Consider the following 22,254-nt stretch of genomic DNA (forward strand, 5'->3'; position numbering starts at 1 on the left):
GCATAGCTTATTAAAATGATACCCCTTTCACCTGAACTCTTTATTATTCTTGGTTTTGAGTAAAGAGTACTTCTGAAAAATCTTTCTGAATCCTTCTTCCCCTAAATGTTTAGGTCACTTATTCTGCTTGGATTATGCCGTATAATATTACCTGTATTTGTCACAATGAAAATTGTTTCAAACATAAATTGGTTAGACTTTTCAAAACAACTGATTGTATTTGGTATTATTTCCTTAGCTTTTTATATAAAATGAGTATTGAATATATTTCATTTTCATCAAAAGTTCAAAACTAGAATTAATGTCTTTCTTCTTGACTTCTGTTCTGTAGAGCAGGTTGTTGCCCTGGATGCCCAAAATATTGTAGCTGTTTCATGTGGAGAAGCTCATACATTAGCACTTAATGACAAGGGCCAGGTGTATGCTTGGGGTCTCGATTCTGATGGACAACTTGGCCTACTAGGATCAGAGGAATGTATCAGAGTGCCCAGGTAACAAAGGTGACCACAAAGAGGGTCCTTAATCTTTTATAATCAATTTGTCTAAATTTTTCTGCTTACTGTGAGCATGTAAGTTTTCATACCTAGTTCTCTCTCCTCTTTGAATTCTGTAAGAGTTTACTAGGTGATTTCTTGATTTCAATTTGGGTTGAGCTAATGATTGGATGGTTGTTTTAATATAGTCTTATTTACTTCACAGTCAACAGGATTTATATTTATGTTTGTAAAGAAAATGAATGGGGAACAGCTACTCTGCAAAACTTTCTCTTTTAGTATGCACTGATACATACAAGCTACTCTTAACCTTAATACTCCAGCTGTTGAAGTATTTATAATTGGTTGGTTTCATGTTTTTTTCCAACTTTTTTTCTTTAAGTCTTTATTGTTTTTTATTTAATATGGGAGTCCATATTAGTGTGGCAGAAATTCAGTTATTTTTCACTGTTTTACATAATAGTGACCATGATTTAGTTTATATTAACCATTACTGAGTTACTTCAAAAATTTTAAAATAAAGCCTTATCAATATTGTAGTCTTATATGGGCTGGGGATTTAGCTCAGTAGTTCCGCTGCTTGCCTTGCAAGCGCAAGGACCTGAGTTTGATCCCCGGTACAAAAAAAAATATATTGTAGTCTTATGGATTTGTATAGGGCATAATCATTGTTTGCTTTGAAAACTGTTAAGAGCACAAACATATTTAGGTAAAAAGTAAAGATTTAAAGGAAAGTATTCATATCTTTAGCTACATCAATATTAACTTATATGTAGTTTTTAAAATGATACAGATTCTGACCTCTTTAAACTCTTTTGTTCTTTCTTCCTACTAATAGTTATAAGGACTAAAGAACTTTTCAGAGAACCAAGGTATTCTTAAAGTGATTTTAGATTTATTCTGGGTACTACATTTTTACATATATTTATGTATTTTGTTTTTAACATTGGTAAGTCATTTTTTAGAAAATAGGATAAAATAATGGATCATAAAAACTAAAAAATTTCAAAACAGGAACTTGTAACTTGACATTTTATATTTATTTATTTTTAAGGTACCTGTTTGTTTAGACTTTTGGATAGATCATATTCACATGTTTTCCTCAGTCATATATCAGTGAATAGTAAATGGAAAGGTGATTTTAAGGAAACTTAATGAAATGAAAAATTGCCATATAAGAAATTGTGCTTGTGCTCCCCTTACCTTTTTGTGGTGTTGGTGATTAAACCTAGGCCCTTCTGTGTATTGGGCGAGGACTTTGCCATTGAGTAGTATATACCCCCAGTCCAAATTAGGAACTTTTAACAGTATTATTTTATGAATTTAACAGGAACCTGAAAGAAAACTTACTTGAATCCTTTGGTTTAAATGTCTTGTCTTTGTGTGTGTGTGTGTATGTGTATGTGTATATGTTATCATCTATATTAGGTTTAAACCTTATGTTAAGATGTTTCTACTTTTCAGCCTTCTCAGTTTTCTTGATGGGTTAATCTGATTTGTTATGACATGTATTACATAGTTTTCACTGATACTATGTTTGTAAAGAGATTTACAAGTGATTTTGATTTTGTTCCTTTTATTTTTTCAATAACATAACTTTTTTTAGATGCAGGGCTTTTTCTAATGCTTTAGTGCTATTAACCAGTTTTGAACATTTTACATTGTCTAGATTTCTAAAAAATTAGTGTTTATAAAATTCCATAAGAATAATTGTAAAAGTGAAGAAATCCACATTAGACTAATCCTTTCTTTCCAGAAAATCCATTTTTTATGCCAGTAGTAGATAATAGTATCAAAATTAAAGAATGTGAAGTTAATAAATAGGTTTTAGCTATGCAATAGCATACTACTAGAACTTCTTACTCTTATCTAACTGCAGCTTAGACTAATTAATCAACCTTTCCCTGTCCTTCCCTTCTGATTTTCCCACATTCTTTGTTTTGTTTTTTTCTTTTTTTTTTTTGAGAAAGGGTCTCATTATGTAGTTGAGACTGACCTGGAACTCACTGTGTATCCCAGGCCGGTCTCGAACTCAGCGATCCTCCTGCCTCAACCTCCTGAGTGCTGGGATCACAGCGTGCACCACCACACCCAGCTCCCACATTCTCATAAATATCATTCTATTATCAATTTCTGTGAGATCAACTCTTATACGTATGATTGAGACTATGTGCTACTTGTATTTTTGTGCCTGGCCTACTCAATATGATGATTTCTAGGTATATCCAGTTTTCACAAAATGGCAGGAATTCCTTTTTTTTTAATAACTGACTTCATCAGTTAGTTGAGTTATTTCCATTTCTTTGCTCTTGTGAATTGCACTGCCATAAACATAGGAGTGTAGTTTTCTCTTTGATGTACTGATTTCATTTCCTTTGGATATGTACCCAGGAGTAGAAATGCTAGATTTTGTGATAGATTTTTTAAAAAATTTTTTTGAGAAACTTCTGTACTCTTTTTCATAATAGCTGTGCTATTTCTTTGCATTCCCACCAGCAATGGGCACATGTTCCCTTTTCTCTGCATTCTTGCTGGCAGAGATGATTATCTTTTGTCATTTTAATATCACAAATGATATTTCATTATAGTTTTGATTTGCATTTTGCATTTCCCTGATGATTAGTAATATTGAGCATTTTTCATATATAGTGCTTGTTGGCCGTTTATTTTTTGTTTGTTTTTTTGAGAAATATCTATTTAGATCTATTGCCAATTTTAAAATTAGTTTTATTTTTTAGATATTGACTTTTTGGAGTTTTTATATATTCTGGGTATTATGCCTCATCACAGATTTTAGTTTGCACATATTTTCTTCAGTTCTGTAGGTTGTCTTTTCACTCTGTGCTGTACAGAAGCTGTTTAGTTTGATGTAATTATGTTTATGTTTACTTTTGTTCCCTGTACTTTGGGAATCTTGCTTGCCTGCTTCCAGTGTCCTGAAGCATTTCTCCTGTGTTCTTGCCCATTCTAGTGTCCTAAGAAATTTTCCCTGTTTTCTTCTGGTAGCTAGTTGTTTTGAGTCTTTCATTTAAATGTTTAATTCATTTTGAGTTAATTTTTATAACTGGTGAGAGAGGGAATCCTGTGTCATTTTTTTGCACGTGGATATCCAATTTTTCCAGCATCATTTGTTGAAAACACTCTTTTCATCAATGCATGTCCTGAGTACCCTTGTTGAAAATCATTTGGTTATAAATTTGTGGGCTTACTTGTAGGCCAGCGGTGACGAACTGTGGCACACATGTGGCAGCAGGCTGTTTGTTATCATTGAAAACTCTCAAAGGTTCCCATCACTGTTCTAGGCTGTATTCTGTTCCATTGGCCTATGTGTCCTTATGCCAATACCACATTGTTTTTTATTAAGATGCCTTTGTAGTATATTTTGACATCATATACCTCTTGTTCTATCAAGACTGCTTTGGTTATTTGCACATGCATGTATGTGTACAAATTTTAGCATTATTTTTTCAAGTTTTGTGAAGAATATCATTCTTTTGCTTTTGGTGGTATTGCAGATTAAACTTAGGGCCTTGTGTGTGCTAGGCAAGCATTCCAACATTGAGCTACATCCCCTAGCCCTTGTTATTGGTATTTTATTAAGGATTGCATTGAATCTTTGGATTCCTTGGAGTGGTATAGATTTTAACAATACTGATTCTTCCAGTCCATGCAAATAGGTACCTTTGTATTTTTTTTGTGTCCTCTTTAATTCCTTTCATTGGTGTTTTATAGTTTGCATTACTATAGAGATTGTTCACCTCTTTGGTTGCATTTATTTTTAGAGAACTTTTTTTTGCTGTTGCAAATGAAATTACTTTCTTGATTTCAGTTTCAGATGAAGCTCACTTAATTTTGATGAGTAATCTTGATGAGCTGTTATATTCAGTTAGTATTTTGTGGTGTATCCCTTAACATTTATGTTCATCAAAGATAATGGCCTGACATCCTCTCCCTCCCCTCCCTTTCCTCTCCCTCCCTCCTTCCTTTCTGTTTTCCTCTGCCTTTGCTCCCTTCCTTCTTCCTTTTTCCGCTTTCTTTCTCTCTTGTTCTCTCTGGCTTGTCCCCCACCCCATCTTTGGTTGGGTCCTTCTTTGGTTTTGGTGTCAGAGTAATAATGGCTTCATAAAATGTATTTGAATGAATTCCCTCCTCTATCTTTTGGAATCATTAAAGTATTGCAGACTAGGAATGTGGCTCAATGGTAGGGTCCTTCTCTAGCACACACACATCCCTGAATCTGAACCCCAGCACTGAAGGAAAAAAAAAACAATCATTATCACTTGTTTCAAGTGATAGATGCATCAATGAAGCCATCTAGTCCGTGGCTTTTCTCTTTTTTATGTTATTGATTGGAATCACATTACTTGTTAGTAATCTGTTCACGTTTTATATTTCTTTATGGCTCAGGCTTAGTAAGGTGCCCAAGAACTTGTCTTCTCGGACCTAGGTTATCACATTTGTTGATGCAATTGTCTATAAAAATCCATAATGGTCCTTTGTATTTCGGTAGTGTCAGTTGTAATTTCCCCCTTTCTTCTGTGATTTTACTGATTTCAGTCTTTTTTCATCTGGGTAGAGATTTATCAGTTTGAATTTTTTGTTTTTTTAAAGAATTAGCTTTTCATGTCTTTTTTATTCCTGTTGTGGTCTTTATTATTTCTTTACATCTATTAATATTGGGTTGATTTGTTCTTGTTTTTCTTATTCTTTGAGATATAGCAATAAGTTGTTTATTTGTACTTTTTAGATATAGTTATTGATTGCTAAGAATGTATCTCAGTATTATTTTTACTGTCGTTCATAGGTTTGGGTATTGTCTATTTTTATTTGTTTCAGGAAATTTTAAAATTTCTTGATTTATCCCTTGATCCATTGATTACTTGGAAGTAAGCTGTTTAATTTCCAAGTGTTTAGTTTTCAAACTTTTTGTTGTTGTTACTGATTTCTAGTTTTATTGAAATGCAGTTGGGAAAATACTTGATAAGATTTCAATTTTTTTAGACTTGTTTTGTTGTCTATCATATGATCTACCCTCTGGAGAAGAATGTGTGTTCTGAAGCTGTTGGATGGGATATTCTAGAGAGCTTTATTAGATCCCTTTGGTCTAGATGTGGTTTCACTCTGCTGTTTGTTAGCTTTCTTTCTGGGTGATCTGTTCGTTGCTGAAAGTGGGGTATTAAAATCCTTTATTGTTGGTATATTGGAGTCTGCCCCTTTAGGTTTATTGGTATTTGTCTTGTATATTTAATTACTCCAATATTGGGTATATATTATTTCCTCTTGTTAAATTGACCCCTTTATCATTATATAACCTTCTATGTTGCTTTTTACTGCTTTTTTTTTTTTTTTCTTTTTGGTACAGGGGATTGAACTCAGGTTCTTGGACTTGTGAGGTAGGCATTGGAACCATTGAGCTAAGTCCCTGGCCCTAGCTGTTCTTGTTTTTCAGAAATTCCATTTGCGTATAAAAATATCGCAAGGATCCACGTTCAATCCCCTGTACCAAAACAAAACAAAAAACAAAATAAAAATCTGTCCTTTCACTTTCAGTTTATATGTGTCTTCAGTGGTGAAAACATTTCTTATAAGCAACATTTGGTTGGGTCTTATTTTTGATTGTTGTCATTCCATATCTTTTAAGTGGAGAATTTATTGTCTGTTGACTTTAAGGTAGTATGGACAAGTGGTAGAGTCTTACAACAGCCATTTTGTAATTTGTTCTCTAATGTTACTGTAGTCTTCTTACTCTTTTGAAGTCTTCCTCTGATTGAGTGATTTGCTGTGGTAGTGTGTTTTGATTACTTACTATTTTTGGTTTGTCTATTCAAGATTTTTGCTTTGTGGAGACCATGCAGCTTGCAGAAAATACCTTTTGATAACAGCGAGCTGTTTTGAAATGATAGTAACTTAACATGGTCATAATAGGGGGGGAAAGAGAGACAAATACACTTGTAAAAACCAAAACAAAAAACCTATACTTGCCATTTCTCCCACATTAAGTTTTAAATGTCTCACATTATATCTGTCTATATTGCCTATCTCTTAAGAGATTAATGTAGTCATTATTACTTTAGCCTTTAGTCTTCATACTAAAAACGTGAATGATTTTTTGATGAATTGTTTAAAATTCTACTTTACTTAGATTTTTTTTTTTTTTTTTTGATACCGGGGATAGAACTCAGGACCTTGCACTTGTGAGGTAGGCAGTGGAACCACTGAGCTAAATCCCTGGCCCTCTAATTTGTTATCTTTAGAGTAAATGGAATTTAAGAAACCAATTTGGTAAATTAAACTTTACCATTCACAGTATCTTTTTTAATTCATGAAAGTTAAAAAAACAAAGCAAGCCCCTTCCCCATCATTAATGTGTTAGTAAACTTACTTGAAGATAAAGGGAGATAATGTTTTTCAACATAGTAATGCCGGAGAATGTGTGTCATTTTCTTGTCTATGTGGTAGACAATGGCTGAAAAACTTAGCAAGTCTTAAGATGATATTTTGGAAAAGGGAGTCACTGAGTTTAAACTTAGAAGTTTTTTTGCCTTTGCTAAACTTTATAAGTGATTTAATTCTAAAGCCTCCATAATACAAATTCATTTTTTTTTCATTTTTTGTTTTTATTTATTTATTTGGTACTGGGAATTTAACTTGGAACCTTGCACTTGTGAGGCAGCGGACAAATTTTTAACAGTGTATTCATTACATTGTATTTGGTGAGCAGTTGTAGTAGGTGCTAGAGATTCTCAGGGATATAAGATCCATAGTCTGCCTTTATAGAACTTATTATTTAGCAGAGGACAGACGTTAAATGAGTACATACCCTAGTAATTAGTAATGATACGTGCCATGAAAGAGAAAAAGTAAGGTGCTATGTGATGTAATATTTTGAAAATGTTTTACTTTGTCTTACGAATTGAAATTGATAGTTAAAATAGTTTTTCCCCCATAATATTGAATATACTGAAAAGATCAACATAAAGTATGCCTAGTGCACATAAGCAGTTGTAGTAAATATTTAGTAACTTCAGCACAGTTGTACATTTCCATATATTTTTATTCCTCTTCCGCACTGGCAGTCTTTAAAACTTTGCTGCTGCAGAAAAATGGCATTTTATGTTTGAAAATTTGAAGTTGTACTGGATCCTGCAAATTTGTTGGATTCTGCCAAATTCTAGCAGTACAACTCTCAGGTTTTGTAGTTAAAAACATAAATCCACTAAATTAAATGATTTTAATACAATATGGAATTAGAGTAACTCTCCTTTTTCCTGCTCACAATTTGATTTGTTGAAGCTGCTTCCCGAAAATCACGGGTATCGACTCTGTGTTCAGAACTTGCTCCGGACTCTCATTTGGCAGAATCAGGTCAGGTGGCAGTATCAGGTAAAGGGAAATAAGAAACATGTTTCTTCCTTCACCCTTCCTATTTTTTGTTGAAAACATTCAGGAAAAGCAGTAGAGTAACCAGGTGAAGGGGAAGTGCTTAGGGTGATGTGGGGATGGTTGATGCACAAAATTAGTAGATTTTTGTAGTGCTTTTTTCAACTAGCCTTTAGAATTGCATCACAATTAAGCAAAATTAGAGTGTATTATTGATCATTATAATATGAATTGATTAAATTTCCCTAGTAAATGTCACTAATTTAGGTGTAAATAAATAAAAAGTTAACCTAAAATGAATAGATTCATTTGTGAATTAATAGAAGAACATGGTAAAAATCCCTGTTCTTAAGGAACCTGATAGCAGAAAACATATAAAAACTGGATAAAAAACCAATTGTAGGCAAATTAGGTGTACACATTTCTTTTACAAATATATTGCCAAGTTTTACACACTAAAGATTTTTTAATGTGGATATTCAAACATCTGAATTTTAAGAGAACTCTGAGGAATGCTTGATATATGAGCAGTTCTCTTTGCTTAAATACTGTCTTTCAAAGTGTTTTCTCATTGCACCCATTAATTTTTAAATCTTCATTACTGATTTTTACATAAAGTTTTGGTAAATTGGCCTTGATTGAAAAAAAATAGCATAGCTTATTTGGTTAGTAGAAAACTGCATGTAGTATGTGGTCATTAAATTGCATAAATAAATGACATTTAAGATCCATGTGTTAAATAGAATGAACTGATCCTATCCTCTCTTCTTGTTTTCTAGAAATATTAAAAGTTTGTCGGATATCCAGATAGTACAGGTTGCTTGTGGTTATCACCATTCACTAGCACTTTCTAAAGGTAAGCATTTTTTTTTTGTTCCTTCAGTTTCATTACTTAGTACCTAAGCACCTTTCTGGTTAGCAAGTTTTCTAACTTTATTCTTTTTCCAAGGTTGTCCTAGTTCTTCTTGTTCCTTTTCATATCCCATACATTTTATAATTGGCTTGTCGGCTTTTGCACACTGCTGGGATTTTGATTTTCTGTAAATCAATTTGAAGAAACTTTATAATTTTGAATCTTTCAATTCTTTTTTTTTTTTTGGTACCGGGGATTGAACTTGGGTCCTTGTGCTTGCAAGGCGGGCCACCGAACCACTGAGCTAAATCCCCAGCCCTGATCTTTCAATTTTTGAACGTCATATTGCTCCATTTATTTAAGTCTCCTTTTAATTTTTCTCACTAGCATTTGTTTTAGGCAGAGAGATATATATCTTTTATTAGATTTTCTCTAGACTTTTTGCTGAATAATGACTTTTAGTTATTATGTAGATGTGAAATTTACTTCTGTGCTAATTGTTCATTAAACTGTTAAATATTACTGTATCACGCCAAACATAGTGACACATGCCTGTAATCCTAGCACTCAGGAGGGCGAGGCAGTAAGATTGCTGTGAGTTCAAGGCCATCCTGAACTGTAGTGTGAGGCACTTTGTCACAACAAAATTCTCCCATTGTAGTTGAGAAAGATTCTTCTGCCAATCTCCTTTAATCTCATAAATAATCTTTTTATGAATAGAAACAGGAGACAGAACTATTAGGTTTATTTTCATTCCTCTTTTACAGATTTATTTTGCATGTCAGCTAAAGATTAGAACATGGGTTAGTGAAATCCTTCTATGTACTTTTAAAAATCTTTTTTTCCTTAAAAAAAAAAAAGTTCCAGTGGCTTTATTGTTAATAAATTCAGTAAATTTCTAGTGAACTTTATTGTGAATGAAACACTAGGCTGGAGCCACGGCAAAACAAATTAAGACAGTTTTAGGGACTATATAGTCTAGTAGAAGAGTCAGATGGCTGCGTTTAGTATCACTATATTATATATATATAAAACTGAAGCCTTAACCCTTCATCAAGTTCCTCTTGAGAGAAATAGAAATGAGACTTGAGGAATATTAAAAAGAGGTGGAGATTTAGCTCAGTGGTGCTGCACCTGCCTGGTACAAGTTTGGTGGAGGTAATTAAAAAGAGACAGTCTTTTGTCAAGGATCATGAGTAAATGAGACAAGACACCTTTCACCTGTGTAATCTATACTAATGTACTAGTATGGGATGTTCTTCTCAATAGTGTGTTTTCTAGATTTTAAAATTACTGAAAAGAGGAATATACATTTCCAAGGAAGAGTGTTGAGAAATAGCAGATGATCTTCAAATGAAACTTTACCTGAGAAAAATAATTTTATGATTCTTGTTTTACAGCAAGTGAAGTTTTCTGTTGGGGACAGAATAAATATGGCCAGTTGGGTTTAGGCATTGACTGTAAGAGGCAGACGTCACCACAGCTGATTAAGTCTTTGCTTGGAATCCCGTTCATGCAAGTTGCAGCAGGAGGAGCCCATAGTTTTGTACTCACTCTTTCTGGAGCTATCTTTGGATGGGGACGCAACAAATTTGGTCAGCTAGGTCTTAATGATGAAAATGGTAAGTTCTTATTGTTCACATGTACTTTTAAGAAAAGAGATGATTTTTTGGAGATGAGTGAGTGATGTACCCAAATCTTTCTTGATATAGAGATGAGGCTCAGATAGTACTAATAAGTCCATTTGATACTATTTTTAGGGAATGGTGGGAAGGCAAAAGCAACTCCTTTTATTATAAAATAAACCATAGCATATATCTGGACAATATTGCATGTTCATTAAAAATACAACTGAAAAATGTTACTTAAAATTAATAACCAGCATTGTTCCAGTGTTGGCTAACAGTGGAAAGAAGCTATAAAATTACTTTGGAAAGGGCTGGGGAGTTATTTAGCTCAGTGGTAGAGTGCTTGCTGAGCATACATAAGACCCTGATCCCCAGCGCTGGGGGGACAGATACACTCTGGGAAGGTTACATGACCTGTTAAATCTATTTGAGTGTCTCAAGGAAATATTTATGTGACCTGGGGTCATTAAATTAATTTTTGGTTGGACTTCTATTTGACCCTGATGCTAGAATCTCGAAAATAAGCAGATTTTGAATTTTCAAACTTACAACTACTCAAAACAAGTTGAGATCCTGATCTGATTTTTCATAACCTCACTAGGTTGAGTACCAATATTTGACATGCAAAAACTAATTTTATAAAGTTCAATGTACTTGTAATGACTGAAGTGAATGAAAGTGAGTTGTTGATCTAGTAACAACTAGTAATCAGGAACAAATACAACCCTTAGAATTAAATTAATAATTCTGTGTAAAAACTACATGCCACATCCAAGGAGTGGTAAGACACACCTGTAATCCCAGCATTTAGGAGGCTGAAGCAGGAGGATTACCTCAAATTTTGAGACCTGCCTAGACTGTGTAGTGAGTTCAAGGCCAGCCTGAACTACATAGTGTGACTCTATCTCAAACAACAAAAAAAAGGAAAGAAGTACATGCTGCATTATGAAATTATATATCTTTTCTGCTACATATAGCGGAAGTATTTTGAAATACTAAATAAGATCCTATGAGCCCAGTTATCAGAAGGTAAACATAAAGAATATGATATATATATATATATATATATATGATTAGAAGCAGTTAAATAGATTAGAAATACAGTGATGCTGAGTCCTGTGGAGCTTGGCATGTCAATTGTTTAACATTTAACTCTAAATTCCTTTTTTATCACAGTTGCATGAATAGGCAGGCCTGGGAACCCAAGTTAGTAGCTTTGTAGTACAAAATCATTTATAGTTAAAAATTACCTGCTGAGCTCTGACCACTGTAGAGGGAACACATTTTATAAGAGGTTTAATTTTTAAAATATTGTTAACATCTCTTATTGAAATTTTCAGATAGGTATGTTCCTAATTTACTAAAGTCACTAAGATCTCAGAAAATAGTTTATATTTGTTGTGGAGAAGATCATACTGCTGCACTAACCAAGGTATTGTACTTCTAAACCTTTGTTACTATTCATTCTTTCATAATTAGTGAATATTTTCATATTTTCAGTAAAACTTGAGAGTGATACTAGTGTTTCAAAACCAGTTTGCCTTGAAAAAAGACTTTTGAGAACAACTTAATTTTTTACTTTGTTTAGGGTTATGGAATATGGATTGTTATTATGTATATAGTTGAGTTTCTCAGCTTCATATAAATATTGCTTAAATAATATTTTGAATAAAATGATTCTATTTTAGTTCATCCGGCTTGCCATGTTATGTGTATTGATCCCATTTATATTATATAGCTCTGTCTAATTTGAATTTAATAATTCTGGCTTATAAATAACTAACAAGAGACTAGATTTCTGTTTTTTATAGGCTGAGTATTATGCAAACAATTTCATTGAGTTTTCAGCATAGTCTTATCAGTGACATTAACTTACCTCTTACTTTCTTGAGCATGTGTCATTTTGTATCAATACTGCTTAGTTCTCTAATGAATAGAAGTTAAATGAAAATGAGAACATATGGTCTAGAGATACAGTTAAGTGGTAGGTGCTTGCCTAGCATGTGAAAGGCCCTGGGTTCAACCCCAGCACTGCCCAGAAGACCAAAACCAAGCAGAAGAGCGTTCAGTTAACTTTTCTTGAATATTATTATTTATTGTAAAAATTTATGTTAACCTAAAGTGTTCATTGGCCAAATTAGAAATTGATATTTGGGGCTTGTTTAGTTTTGTCTTGTATAGTAGATACAATTAATAAGAAGGAATTAACTTTAATCAGACTTTTAAAATTTTGCACTGACTACCATGTTGGAAATTTTAGCATGATAATAATTCTTAGTTGTTGTCAAACTTAGTGAACTGTGCACTCACAGAGGCTGAGGCAGAAGGATAGCATATTATAGTCCATCTTGGGCAATTTAGTAACTTAGCAAGCCCTGATATACTCCTAAGTGAAATAAATAAGTCCCACATGTGTAAATACCAAATAGTTTCCCTGGTGTGAATATTCTGCAACAATGCATAAGATTCTAATAAGATTACTGACATTTAGAAATGGGAGGAAAGGAGCTAAAGGTGTAGGGAAGGTGTGATACGTAGGGGAAGAACAAAAAGGGAAAAGAAAAAAATGTGAGAGAATGAAAAGATGAAAATAAAGTGTTTGTAGATGGGGAGGGGAGGAGGAGGTGAAGGGAGGGCAGAGGTAAGGGGAAAAAAATGAGAATCAAGACTTGCCATGTAAAGGTACATGATCCCAACAATGAATGTAACTGTACTGTATCCCTAAATGTACCAATAAACTCAATTAAAAAAAATATATATTAAAAAAAATCAAGAATGGCAAAGGCCATGAGTTCAGTACTCATAATAGAAAAAATAAAATATCCATTTATAGGGGTTAATTTATAAAGATTTTACCTTTTAGTAAAAAAGTTATACTTGCCAATCCTATTTCATTGATTTTAGCATTCCTATTGTGAATTACTGAAATTATTTTATTTTATTTGAGGCAGGGTCTCGTTACATAGTTTGGACTGGCTTCAACTCACTATGTAGCCCAGGCTGGCCTCGAACTCACTGTGATGCTCCCGCTCCAGCCTCCCGGGTGCTAGATTTACAAGCGTGTGCCACCATGCCTAGCCCAAAATTCTGTTTGAATCATGTTGGCAAGTTCCACAATGTTAGTCATTTGGAAGAAACAAGGTTATGATGTAGCATTTTGTGTTAAAGCATAAAAGTATTTTGTATAGTGTTTAATTTTGTATGGCACACTTAATTTTTTGTACTACAAAGACTATTATTGCTTTGCAAATTTAGCGTACCAAGTAACTATCTTAACTTTCCTGGATTTATACTTATTTTAAAAATGCTAATTCTACTAGTCTTCTATATTCCTTTTATTCCTTTTTTTTTTTTTCTTGGAAGACAGTAGTTGATGATATTTCTTAACTGTTTTGGTATACACTATTTTTAGCGAAATCAGATAAACATCCCAAAAGTAAATATTTTCTTTTAAGTTAGACTATACGCTCCATATCCATATATCTTTTGATCTTCTGAAAGAATTTCTTGTATGTAGATTAGGATTACTTTATGAAGCAGTTTTCTTCTGTGAAACTTACATCAGGAGAGCTACATTAAGGAAACTGCATTAGAAGAGTTAAAGACTGACTTGTAAAAACAATAAAAGGAAGGACATGCCATGTTAGTAGATATTGAGGACACCACAAAAAACATATCACTTTTTTTCAAGTTTATTTACACATTCATTATATAAATCACATGCAAATAAGCCTTTTGGCTTAGCAAGCCCACTTATAGTAACCTACCCCAAAGATGCAATTCTGATATTTTTTGTGACATTGTTTTAATGCAAAAGATTAGCAGAAATACCAATGGCATTCTGAATTGCACAGCCTAGTTGAAAAAATTGTAGCCCATTTGTGCAGTGGAGTGCAGTGCACTGTAAAACAGGAAAATCTCAGTTTAACACTGAAATGATCTTCAGAATATATTAATTAAAAAGCAAAATACAGATATCTTTTGTGTAAGAAAAGGATAAAATATGAACATAATTGCCGGGTATTTAGCTCAGTGGTTTAACCACCTGCCTTGCAAGTGCAAGGTCCTGAGTTCAATCCCCAGTACCAAAACAAAGATATGAACATAATTAAATGCTGTTTGTCTTTTTAAGATAAAGTAAATAAAGATCATTAGGAGGAGATAACATTAAGGGTAAACCAAGTTCACAAAGAAACCTTAAACTGCATTCTCTATGCTTAATAAAATAGATGCTGTTCTTTAAATCATGACAAATATCATGTAGTATATAATTATAACTGTGGTTTTCAGGTTAAGACAAGTAGTTATAAAACTATAGGAATTAAATTTGAATTCCAGTGTTTACTTTGAATCACAACTATGAGTGCAAGTTCATTTATTTATTCATATTCATGGTGGTACTGGGCCTCCAGCCAATACAGTGTTCTCCACTGAACTACATTCCCAGCCCTTTTTATTTTTATTTACTTACTTTTTGGAGATAGAATCTTGCTGTGTACTTCAGGCTGGGCTTGAAATCATTATGTAGCCCAGGCTGACTTCAAACTCATAGCAGTTATCCTGCCTCAGCCTCCCAAGTGCTAGGATTATATGCGTGTGCCACCATGCCTGGCCTTCCAGCCCTTTTTAAATTTTATGTTGGACAGGGTCTCCCTAAATGCCTGAGCTGACCTCAGACTCCTTTCTGCCTGAAGCTCCCAGGTAACTGGGAATTACAGGTGTGCATCATCACATCTGGCTCCTTGATTTATTTTTTGTTTCTAAAAATATGTTGTTTTTTTGGTTTTGCCATGGCTACTGCAAGGTCTTTGAAGTAGTGAGTCATATGTGAACAAGAAGCAGTAAACATCCCTTGGGTGTTGTAGATTCTTCACTAAAAGGAACCAGGGTTTCTTGTATATGACCCCATGACTGGGGCACCCAAGTATACAAAATGTGGGCATAGTGGTGCTCACCTGTGGGGAGGGTGAGGAGGGAGGATCCCTTGCCCAGGTGTTCCAGGCCAGGCTAAGGAGTGCAGTGATACCCAGTTTCAAAAAACATACAAGAATGTTTCTGGGCATTTCCTGATGCAAAGAAAATGAAGATTTTATTGGATTACCACAGTGAAAGAATGAGTAGGAAAATATCAACTGTGTAAAAAACTTTGAGTTTATAATGATCTGTCTTCTCCCCACATCAATACAAGCAAAGTCCACTTCCTGCCTTTGGGAGCTGCTAGGACAATAATTCATTTTTTAAAGAAAATCAATAAATAATGAGATAAGCATTTATTTTGATTTATATTTGCAAATTGTATCTTAGGGTAGTTTAATAGTTGCTGAATTAGGTTCTTTATAAAATAATTCAAACTAATATGTCTAAATAAATGAAAAGATTAGAAAATTACCATTTTGTACCCTGATGAAATAATGAGTCTAGGCAAAATCCATTAAGCTTAATGGGAAATGGATTAGATGACACATTTTAACCCACTTACTTTTTAAAACATTGGCAACTAGATATTATAGTTTGTGACATGCTATAAAATGATGAGAAAGATTAGTATTAAAATTTTGTGAGTTTGATAAAAGTGTTATGATTATATTCTTTTTTTCTGTTAAAGATATATGCCATTGAGGATTTGTACACTTTTATGTAGGAAATTATTTGATGACAATTTACTTTAAAATGTAGTGGTTTTTCTTAAAGTCACCCCCCAAGGCATCAATGAAACAAGATTTTTTAAAACTTTTTTACCAGTAATTGAAACTAAGTGAAGGTTACTAATGATTTTATTCTATTTTGTTTAGTATATGTGCTACCAAAGTAAGCACTATTTTGTTTTTGTTTGAAAATTTCTGTGATGTTTTAAAAAGAAGTTTCCTTACATTTGCAATTTAAATTTCAAATTTACATATGTGTAAATTTCTTCATACTGTTATAAAGTGGTGTGTAAAATTGCATGTACAGCTACAACAATGAAGAGAAGCAAGCACTAATTGTAGGTGTTATCATCATGGACTTTTTCTGTAACCTCTAATCTAATTATGTGTTTTTATAATTGTTTTGAAGACCATGTCAATGTCATAACTGTTATATGCTAAAAATTGCTGTATTTGTGTTGTCTGCTTATGTGTCCTCTATGAATAGCTTTTATGTTCAGAGCATAACCATCTTTCCAGTTGCAGATAGTGCCATTTTTAAGTTCTTGTGAAATTTTATAAATGTTACTTGGAATAGTAATGCAGTGCAAATAAATATTTACTGAGGACTTTACCTAAATATTTTATAATAATGAAAACATTAGGCATTTGAAATGCAACATGAAAATATTTAGCCTTCCATGTGTAAGTCAACTATCATCTGTTAAATTTTTAAGACAGTAGAGGAGAAAAAAAATTGAGTTCATATAAAAGATAAATTTCCAAAGGTCAGTTATTTGATATTATCAGGTGTTCTAATAAGTGGTTTTCTGTCTTTTTTTTAGGAAGGTGGAGTGTTTACTTTTGGAGCTGGAGGGTATGGTCAGTTGGGTCATAATTCCACCAGTCATGAAATAAACCCAAGAAAAGTTTTTGAACTTATGGGAAGCATTGTCACTCAGATTGCTTGTGGAAGGTGAGCTATTATGGAAGAGTATTTTTCTCTATATCATATTTTTATAGAGATTGTTTAGTAAATTGCTTTATGGGCTTAGTAATCTGTGATAAAACATTTTCCCCCAAATGCTCAGTTAAGCTGCTGAGGCATCATAGTAACAGGAGAGCCATTTTTCATATGATGGTTCTAGTTTTAGTTTTTTAGGAATTGACTATACTGTTTTTCTTAGTGATTGTACCATTTTATATTTCCACCAACATCACATAAAGGCCTGTTTCTTCATATTCTTGCTAACACTTGTTTCTCATCTTTTCAAGTAGCCATTCTGGAAAATGTGAGGTGGTATCTCATTATGGTTGTAATTTGCATTTCCCTAATGTTTAGTGATATTGGCTTCATGTGGTTATCAACCATTTGTATATCTTCTTTGGGGAAATGTTTATCAAATCTTTTTCCCATTTTTCAATCTTTTGTTTGTTTGTTGTATATTCTGGATATGAATCCCTTATCCACTTACAGGATATTGAGGTATTTTCTTCCATTCTCTGGGTTAATCTATGTAATGTTGGTAGTCTTTTTTTGGCAGTACTGTGACTCAAATCCATGGACTTGCACATGCTAGGCAAGGGCTGTCTCACTGGGCTACATTGCCAGTCCTTTTTATTTTGGGACAGGTCTTGCCAAGTTGCCAAAGCTGGCCTCAGACTTTTGATTTTCTCTCCAGCCTTCTGAGTATCTGGGACTGTGGGCATGTGCCACAATGCCCAGCTAATGTCTTTTTTAAATGGTAGATTGTCTTTATTATTTTAAATGTGTTTATTTATTTGAGAGAAAGGGGATTACTCTGTCAGCCCCAAACACTGTGGTTCAAGCAACTCTCAACCTCAAGACTCCAGACTAGCTGGGACTACTGCACCTGGTTGATAATCTTTTGTAACTTTCATGAAGTCAGATTTATGTGTTTTCTTTTGTTGCCCATGCCTTTGGTGCCATACCTAAGAAATCTTTGCCAATTCAAACTCATGAAGCTTTTTCTCTGTTTTTTCTACAACTTTTATCCTTTGGATTTAAATGTTTAATCTATTTTGAATTAATTTTTGTATGTGGAGTGCAGTAAGGGTTCAACCTCTTTATATTGCATGTGGATATCTCACTTTCCTAGCACTGTTTGTATAAAAGATTGTCTTTTCCCTGCTGAATGGTCCTGGCACACTTGTTGAACATCATTTGAACGTATACTTTAGGATTTAATCTGGGCTCTGTAATGTTTTCTTGGTCTATATTTCAGGAGTATACTGTTTTGGTTATTACAGCTTTTTAGTAAGTTTTGAAATCAGGAAGTATAAGTCCACCAACTTTTTTTTTCTTTTTCAAAATCATACTATATAGAGATCCTTTGAGGTTACATATGAATCATAGATGGGTATTTTCTATTCCTACAAAATTAGGATTTTAATAGCAATTATATAGATTCTGTACATTGCTTTGAGTAGCATTGATGTCTTAATACATGATGTCTATGGACATGGGATGTATTTTCCATTTATTCATTTCTTCTTAAGTTCCTTTAAATTTCTGTCCTCTGCTTTGTAGACTTACTAGTTCCAGCAGATGTTTGTGCATACATGAGTGTGTTCTACATATACAGTCATATCATCTGCATACAAAGATAATTTTACTTCTCTCTTTCCAATTTGAATGCCTTGTTATTCTTGTCAAATTGCTCAGGCTAGGATTTTCAGGACTGTGATGAATAGAAAAGGTGAAATCAGGCATCCTTACCTTGTTCATGATCTTAGAAGAAAAGCTTCTAGTCTTCCTCCATTGATTGAGATGTTCACTCTTGGTTTAAGGACTTTCATTTTGGTGTCCCTAATTTGTTCATTGTATATTATATTATGTGTATACTATCACATTGTACCCTATAAATGCATCAATTATTTGCTCAGTGGTTCCGCTGCTTGCTGAGCAAATGCAAGATCCCAAGTTTGATCCCCAGTACCAAAAAAAAAGAAAATAAAGGAATAGAAACTATTCAAAAATATACTTCATTTGAGACTTAAAAAACATTTGAGGAAGGGCTCTTATTTTCACAGAAAAACTTCTAATGACCTCTATTGAAGACTGGGCAACATAGACACATATCCCTCACACCATGAAGATCAAAGCCAAAGTAAAAAGTTTGTTTACATTGTTGAAATAGAAGGGCTGGACCTGACTACAGTGAGATACTGCTAGCTCTGGGTGGTTTAAATGATTCACTAATCATTATTCTCATTATGGTGAAAATGAATGCTAAGTCTGAGTGCTGATGTGAAGGCAACTGAAGAATTTTTTTAAACTCTAGGGAAATTATATGTCATTGCAAATATTCAGTATGGATGAAACCTCTCTATTCTGAAAAGGTATCTGTCGCCAAAAGAACTTTTTATTTACCAAGAGGCCATGTCAGATGTCTGGTTTCAGGACTTTTCAGGATAGGATAACATTGTTTGGGGGCAGTGTTGTAAGGTATTGATTGTGAAACTCTTTGTGATTTGGGAAGTGAAAACCCCAGAACCTTCAAGTTTACCATTAAGCATAGCCTGTAGGTAAACTGAGGAGCAGTAAGAACTCATGGATGACCCACTGCCTCTTCTGAGGTGCTCTCTTGGATTTCTGTGCCATTGAGACAGAGAAGTACTGTTTAGAGAGTAACATATCTTTCAAGATTTTGCTCATCTAGATTTGTATAAATATACCTTGTGATGTTCACACAATGACCAAAAATGCCTAATGATGCATTTCTCAGCATATCACTGTCATTAAGTGACATTTTATGTTTAGTTGATTTTTCTTTTTTTCAGTGTATATCTTTGCATTTTTATTCCTGTGTATTTTATAGCAGTTTTCTTTGTGGCTGATATGAAAATTTTAATATTCTTAAGCTGTAGTGCTCTGATTAGAATTTTATAATAGCTTAACTTCAACACATATAAAATTTCACTCTTACACAAATCTCTGTCCATCGTCTTTTAGTTATTTACATCATAAAATGCCATCTTTATACATTGTGTGTTTGGCTCAATCTTAATTGTTTTATGTATTTGTCTCATAAATTATGTAGAAGAGAAAATAGTTAACCAACCAAAATTACAGTGACAGCTGTTAATAACTGCCCCTGTGTTTGCCTTTAATACAATTGTATTTCTTTATGACGCTTTCAGTTACTGTCTAGTGTCCTCTCATTTCAACTTAGAGGTCACCTTTTTGCATTTCTTACACGCAGGGGTAGTAGTAACACATTTCCTCAGCTTTTGTCTATCTGGGCATATTTCAGTTTCTCCCTCACTTTTGAAATAGTTTTGTTGGATATAGATTTTTTTTTTTTGATACCGGGATTGAACTCAGGCCCTTGTGCTTGCAAGGCAGGTGGTGGCACCACTGAGCTAAATCCTTGGCCCTGGACATAAGATTGTTGGTTGGTAGTTTTTGTTATTTTTCAGCACTTTGAATTTATTCAGTATTTTGTGACTTCTGGTCTTCAAAGTTTCTGATGGAAAATAATTTTTAAAATATATAATAAAACATAATAAAAATTGATAATCTAATTGACAGTGCCTTGTATATGGATGAGTCACTTTTCTCCTTTCAGGATCTTCTGCCGTATTTTCTCATCAGCTTTCTGCATTCATTCTACTTAGAGTTAATTGAGACTCATGGATGTTTGTATTTATATCTTTTACCAACTTTGAAGAGTTTGAGGCTATTATTTTTTCTAATCTTTTTACCTCCCCCACGCCTTTTCCTTCTGGGAGTCTGTGAATACTTATGTTAGTCTACTTGATGATATCCTACAAGTCCCTTAGTTTCTTTTTTCTTTTTTTTTTGGTACCAGGGATTGAACTCAGGCCCTTGTGCTTGCGAGGCAGGTGGTGGAGCCACTGAGCTAAATGCCCAGCCCAAGTACCTTAGTTTCTGTTCACTTTCTACAAACACTTTTTTCTATCTCTTCAACAGATTCAGTAATTTCAGCTGGGCCTGGTAGGTCCTGTAATCCCAGCTAGTTGGGAGGCCACAGCAAGAGGATTGCAAATTCAAAGTCAGTCTGTGAAACTTAGTAAGACCCTGTCTCAAAATAAAAAACAAGAAGAAAAGACAGGATGTAGTTCAGTGGTCCATGGGTTCAATCCCCAGTTCTGTCAAAACCAATGAATAGGGTCAGGGATTTAGCTCAGTGGTTCTGCCACCTGCTTCACAAGCACAAGGACCCAAGTTGATTCCCAGTACCAAAAATAAATAAATAAATAAATAAATAAATAAATAACTAATACAAATAAATACATACATACATACATACATACATACATACATACATACATACATACATACAACAACAACTAACAAATGAATAAATGATTTTTAAAAAGCAAGGGCCAGGGGTTTAGCACAGTGGTTCCACCACCTGCCTCACAAGTGCAAGGTCCTAAGTTTGATCCCTGGTACCAAAAAAAAAAAAAAAAAAAGCAATATGATTTCACCAGTTTTGCTGATTGATTCTTCTGTCTCCCTAAATCTGTTGTTGAATTTCTAGTGTATTTTTTTCATTTCAGTTATTGTATTTGCAGTTTCTTTTTAATTGCTGTGTTGTTGTTTTTCTTGACTTTCTCCAAGTCTTCCTTTAATTCTTTGATCATCTTTAAGATAATTGTTTTTGGTTTTTATTTATTTTTACCTTTGATTTCACTATATTTTTCCTATTTCTTTATATGCCTATGTGGTACTATTTATTCAACTGGGCATCATGTGGTAATTTTGGAAGTCAAATTCTTCCCTTCCCTGGTATTTATTGATTTTTTTCCCCTTTTTTCTTGTAAAAATAGAGTTTTTACATATTTTTTTAAACCTCAACTGTACTTGGGTATACAATTCTCACTTATAAGTTGTTGCTTTTGAATATCTTACACTTTAAATATCTGGCACTCAACAGGGGGAAAAGAGAGAAATGAAGGGATGAGAAAAGGGGGAAGGAATAAGGAAAAATGCATGGCAGCTTTGTAAATGCCCTAGAATCCTCTTTAGCCAGAATAGGAGAGGTTTAGCTATGACTGCAGTCAGTGACCAGAGCACTAATCCTAATACCTGTGTAGGGTCCTAGAAACTGACTGCAAGCTGCCCCTAGAACACATTGATAAATAGAGAATGGGTAGCTGGGGAGTTCCTACTGTGCCGAGAGTGAAAATTGAAATTAACACAATTTGATATCTTACTCTTCTCCTAAGAGTTGTAAGCCTTAGAATAGATTCCAGAATTCCAAACAGTTTTTTTTTTTTTTTTT

The 22,254-nt window shown here is 33.6% G+C and overlaps 1 protein-coding gene across 9 annotated transcripts in view; it reads left to right on the forward strand.

Moving 5' to 3' along the window:
* Positions 1 to 22,254, forward strand: part of Herc4 (HECT and RLD domain containing E3 ubiquitin protein ligase 4) — a 109,950-nt gene that overhangs the window by 22,102 nt on the left and 65,594 nt on the right. For all 9 annotated transcript variants that reach the window (XR_776713.2, XM_010605555.3, XM_010605552.2 and 6 more), the window contains exons 3-7: positions 332 to 491; positions 8,654 to 8,730; positions 10,128 to 10,349; positions 11,696 to 11,787; positions 16,825 to 16,955. Coding sequence is in view for 8 of the 9 variants with exons in the window: in XM_010605555.3 (XP_010603857.1) it covers positions 332 to 491; positions 8,654 to 8,730; positions 10,128 to 10,349; positions 11,696 to 11,787; positions 16,825 to 16,955 (682 nt within the window). In the remaining variant the exon portion in view is untranslated. The remainder of the gene's footprint in view (positions 1 to 331; positions 492 to 8,653; positions 8,731 to 10,127; positions 10,350 to 11,695; positions 11,788 to 16,824; positions 16,956 to 22,254) is intronic.

This window comes from Fukomys damarensis, unplaced genomic scaffold, assembly GCF_012274545.1.
Source record: "Fukomys damarensis isolate Sample0158 unplaced genomic scaffold, DMR_v1.0_HiC HiC_scaffold_20, whole genome shotgun sequence".
In the NCBI taxonomy this organism is placed as follows: domain Eukaryota; kingdom Metazoa; phylum Chordata; class Mammalia; order Rodentia; family Bathyergidae; genus Fukomys; species Fukomys damarensis.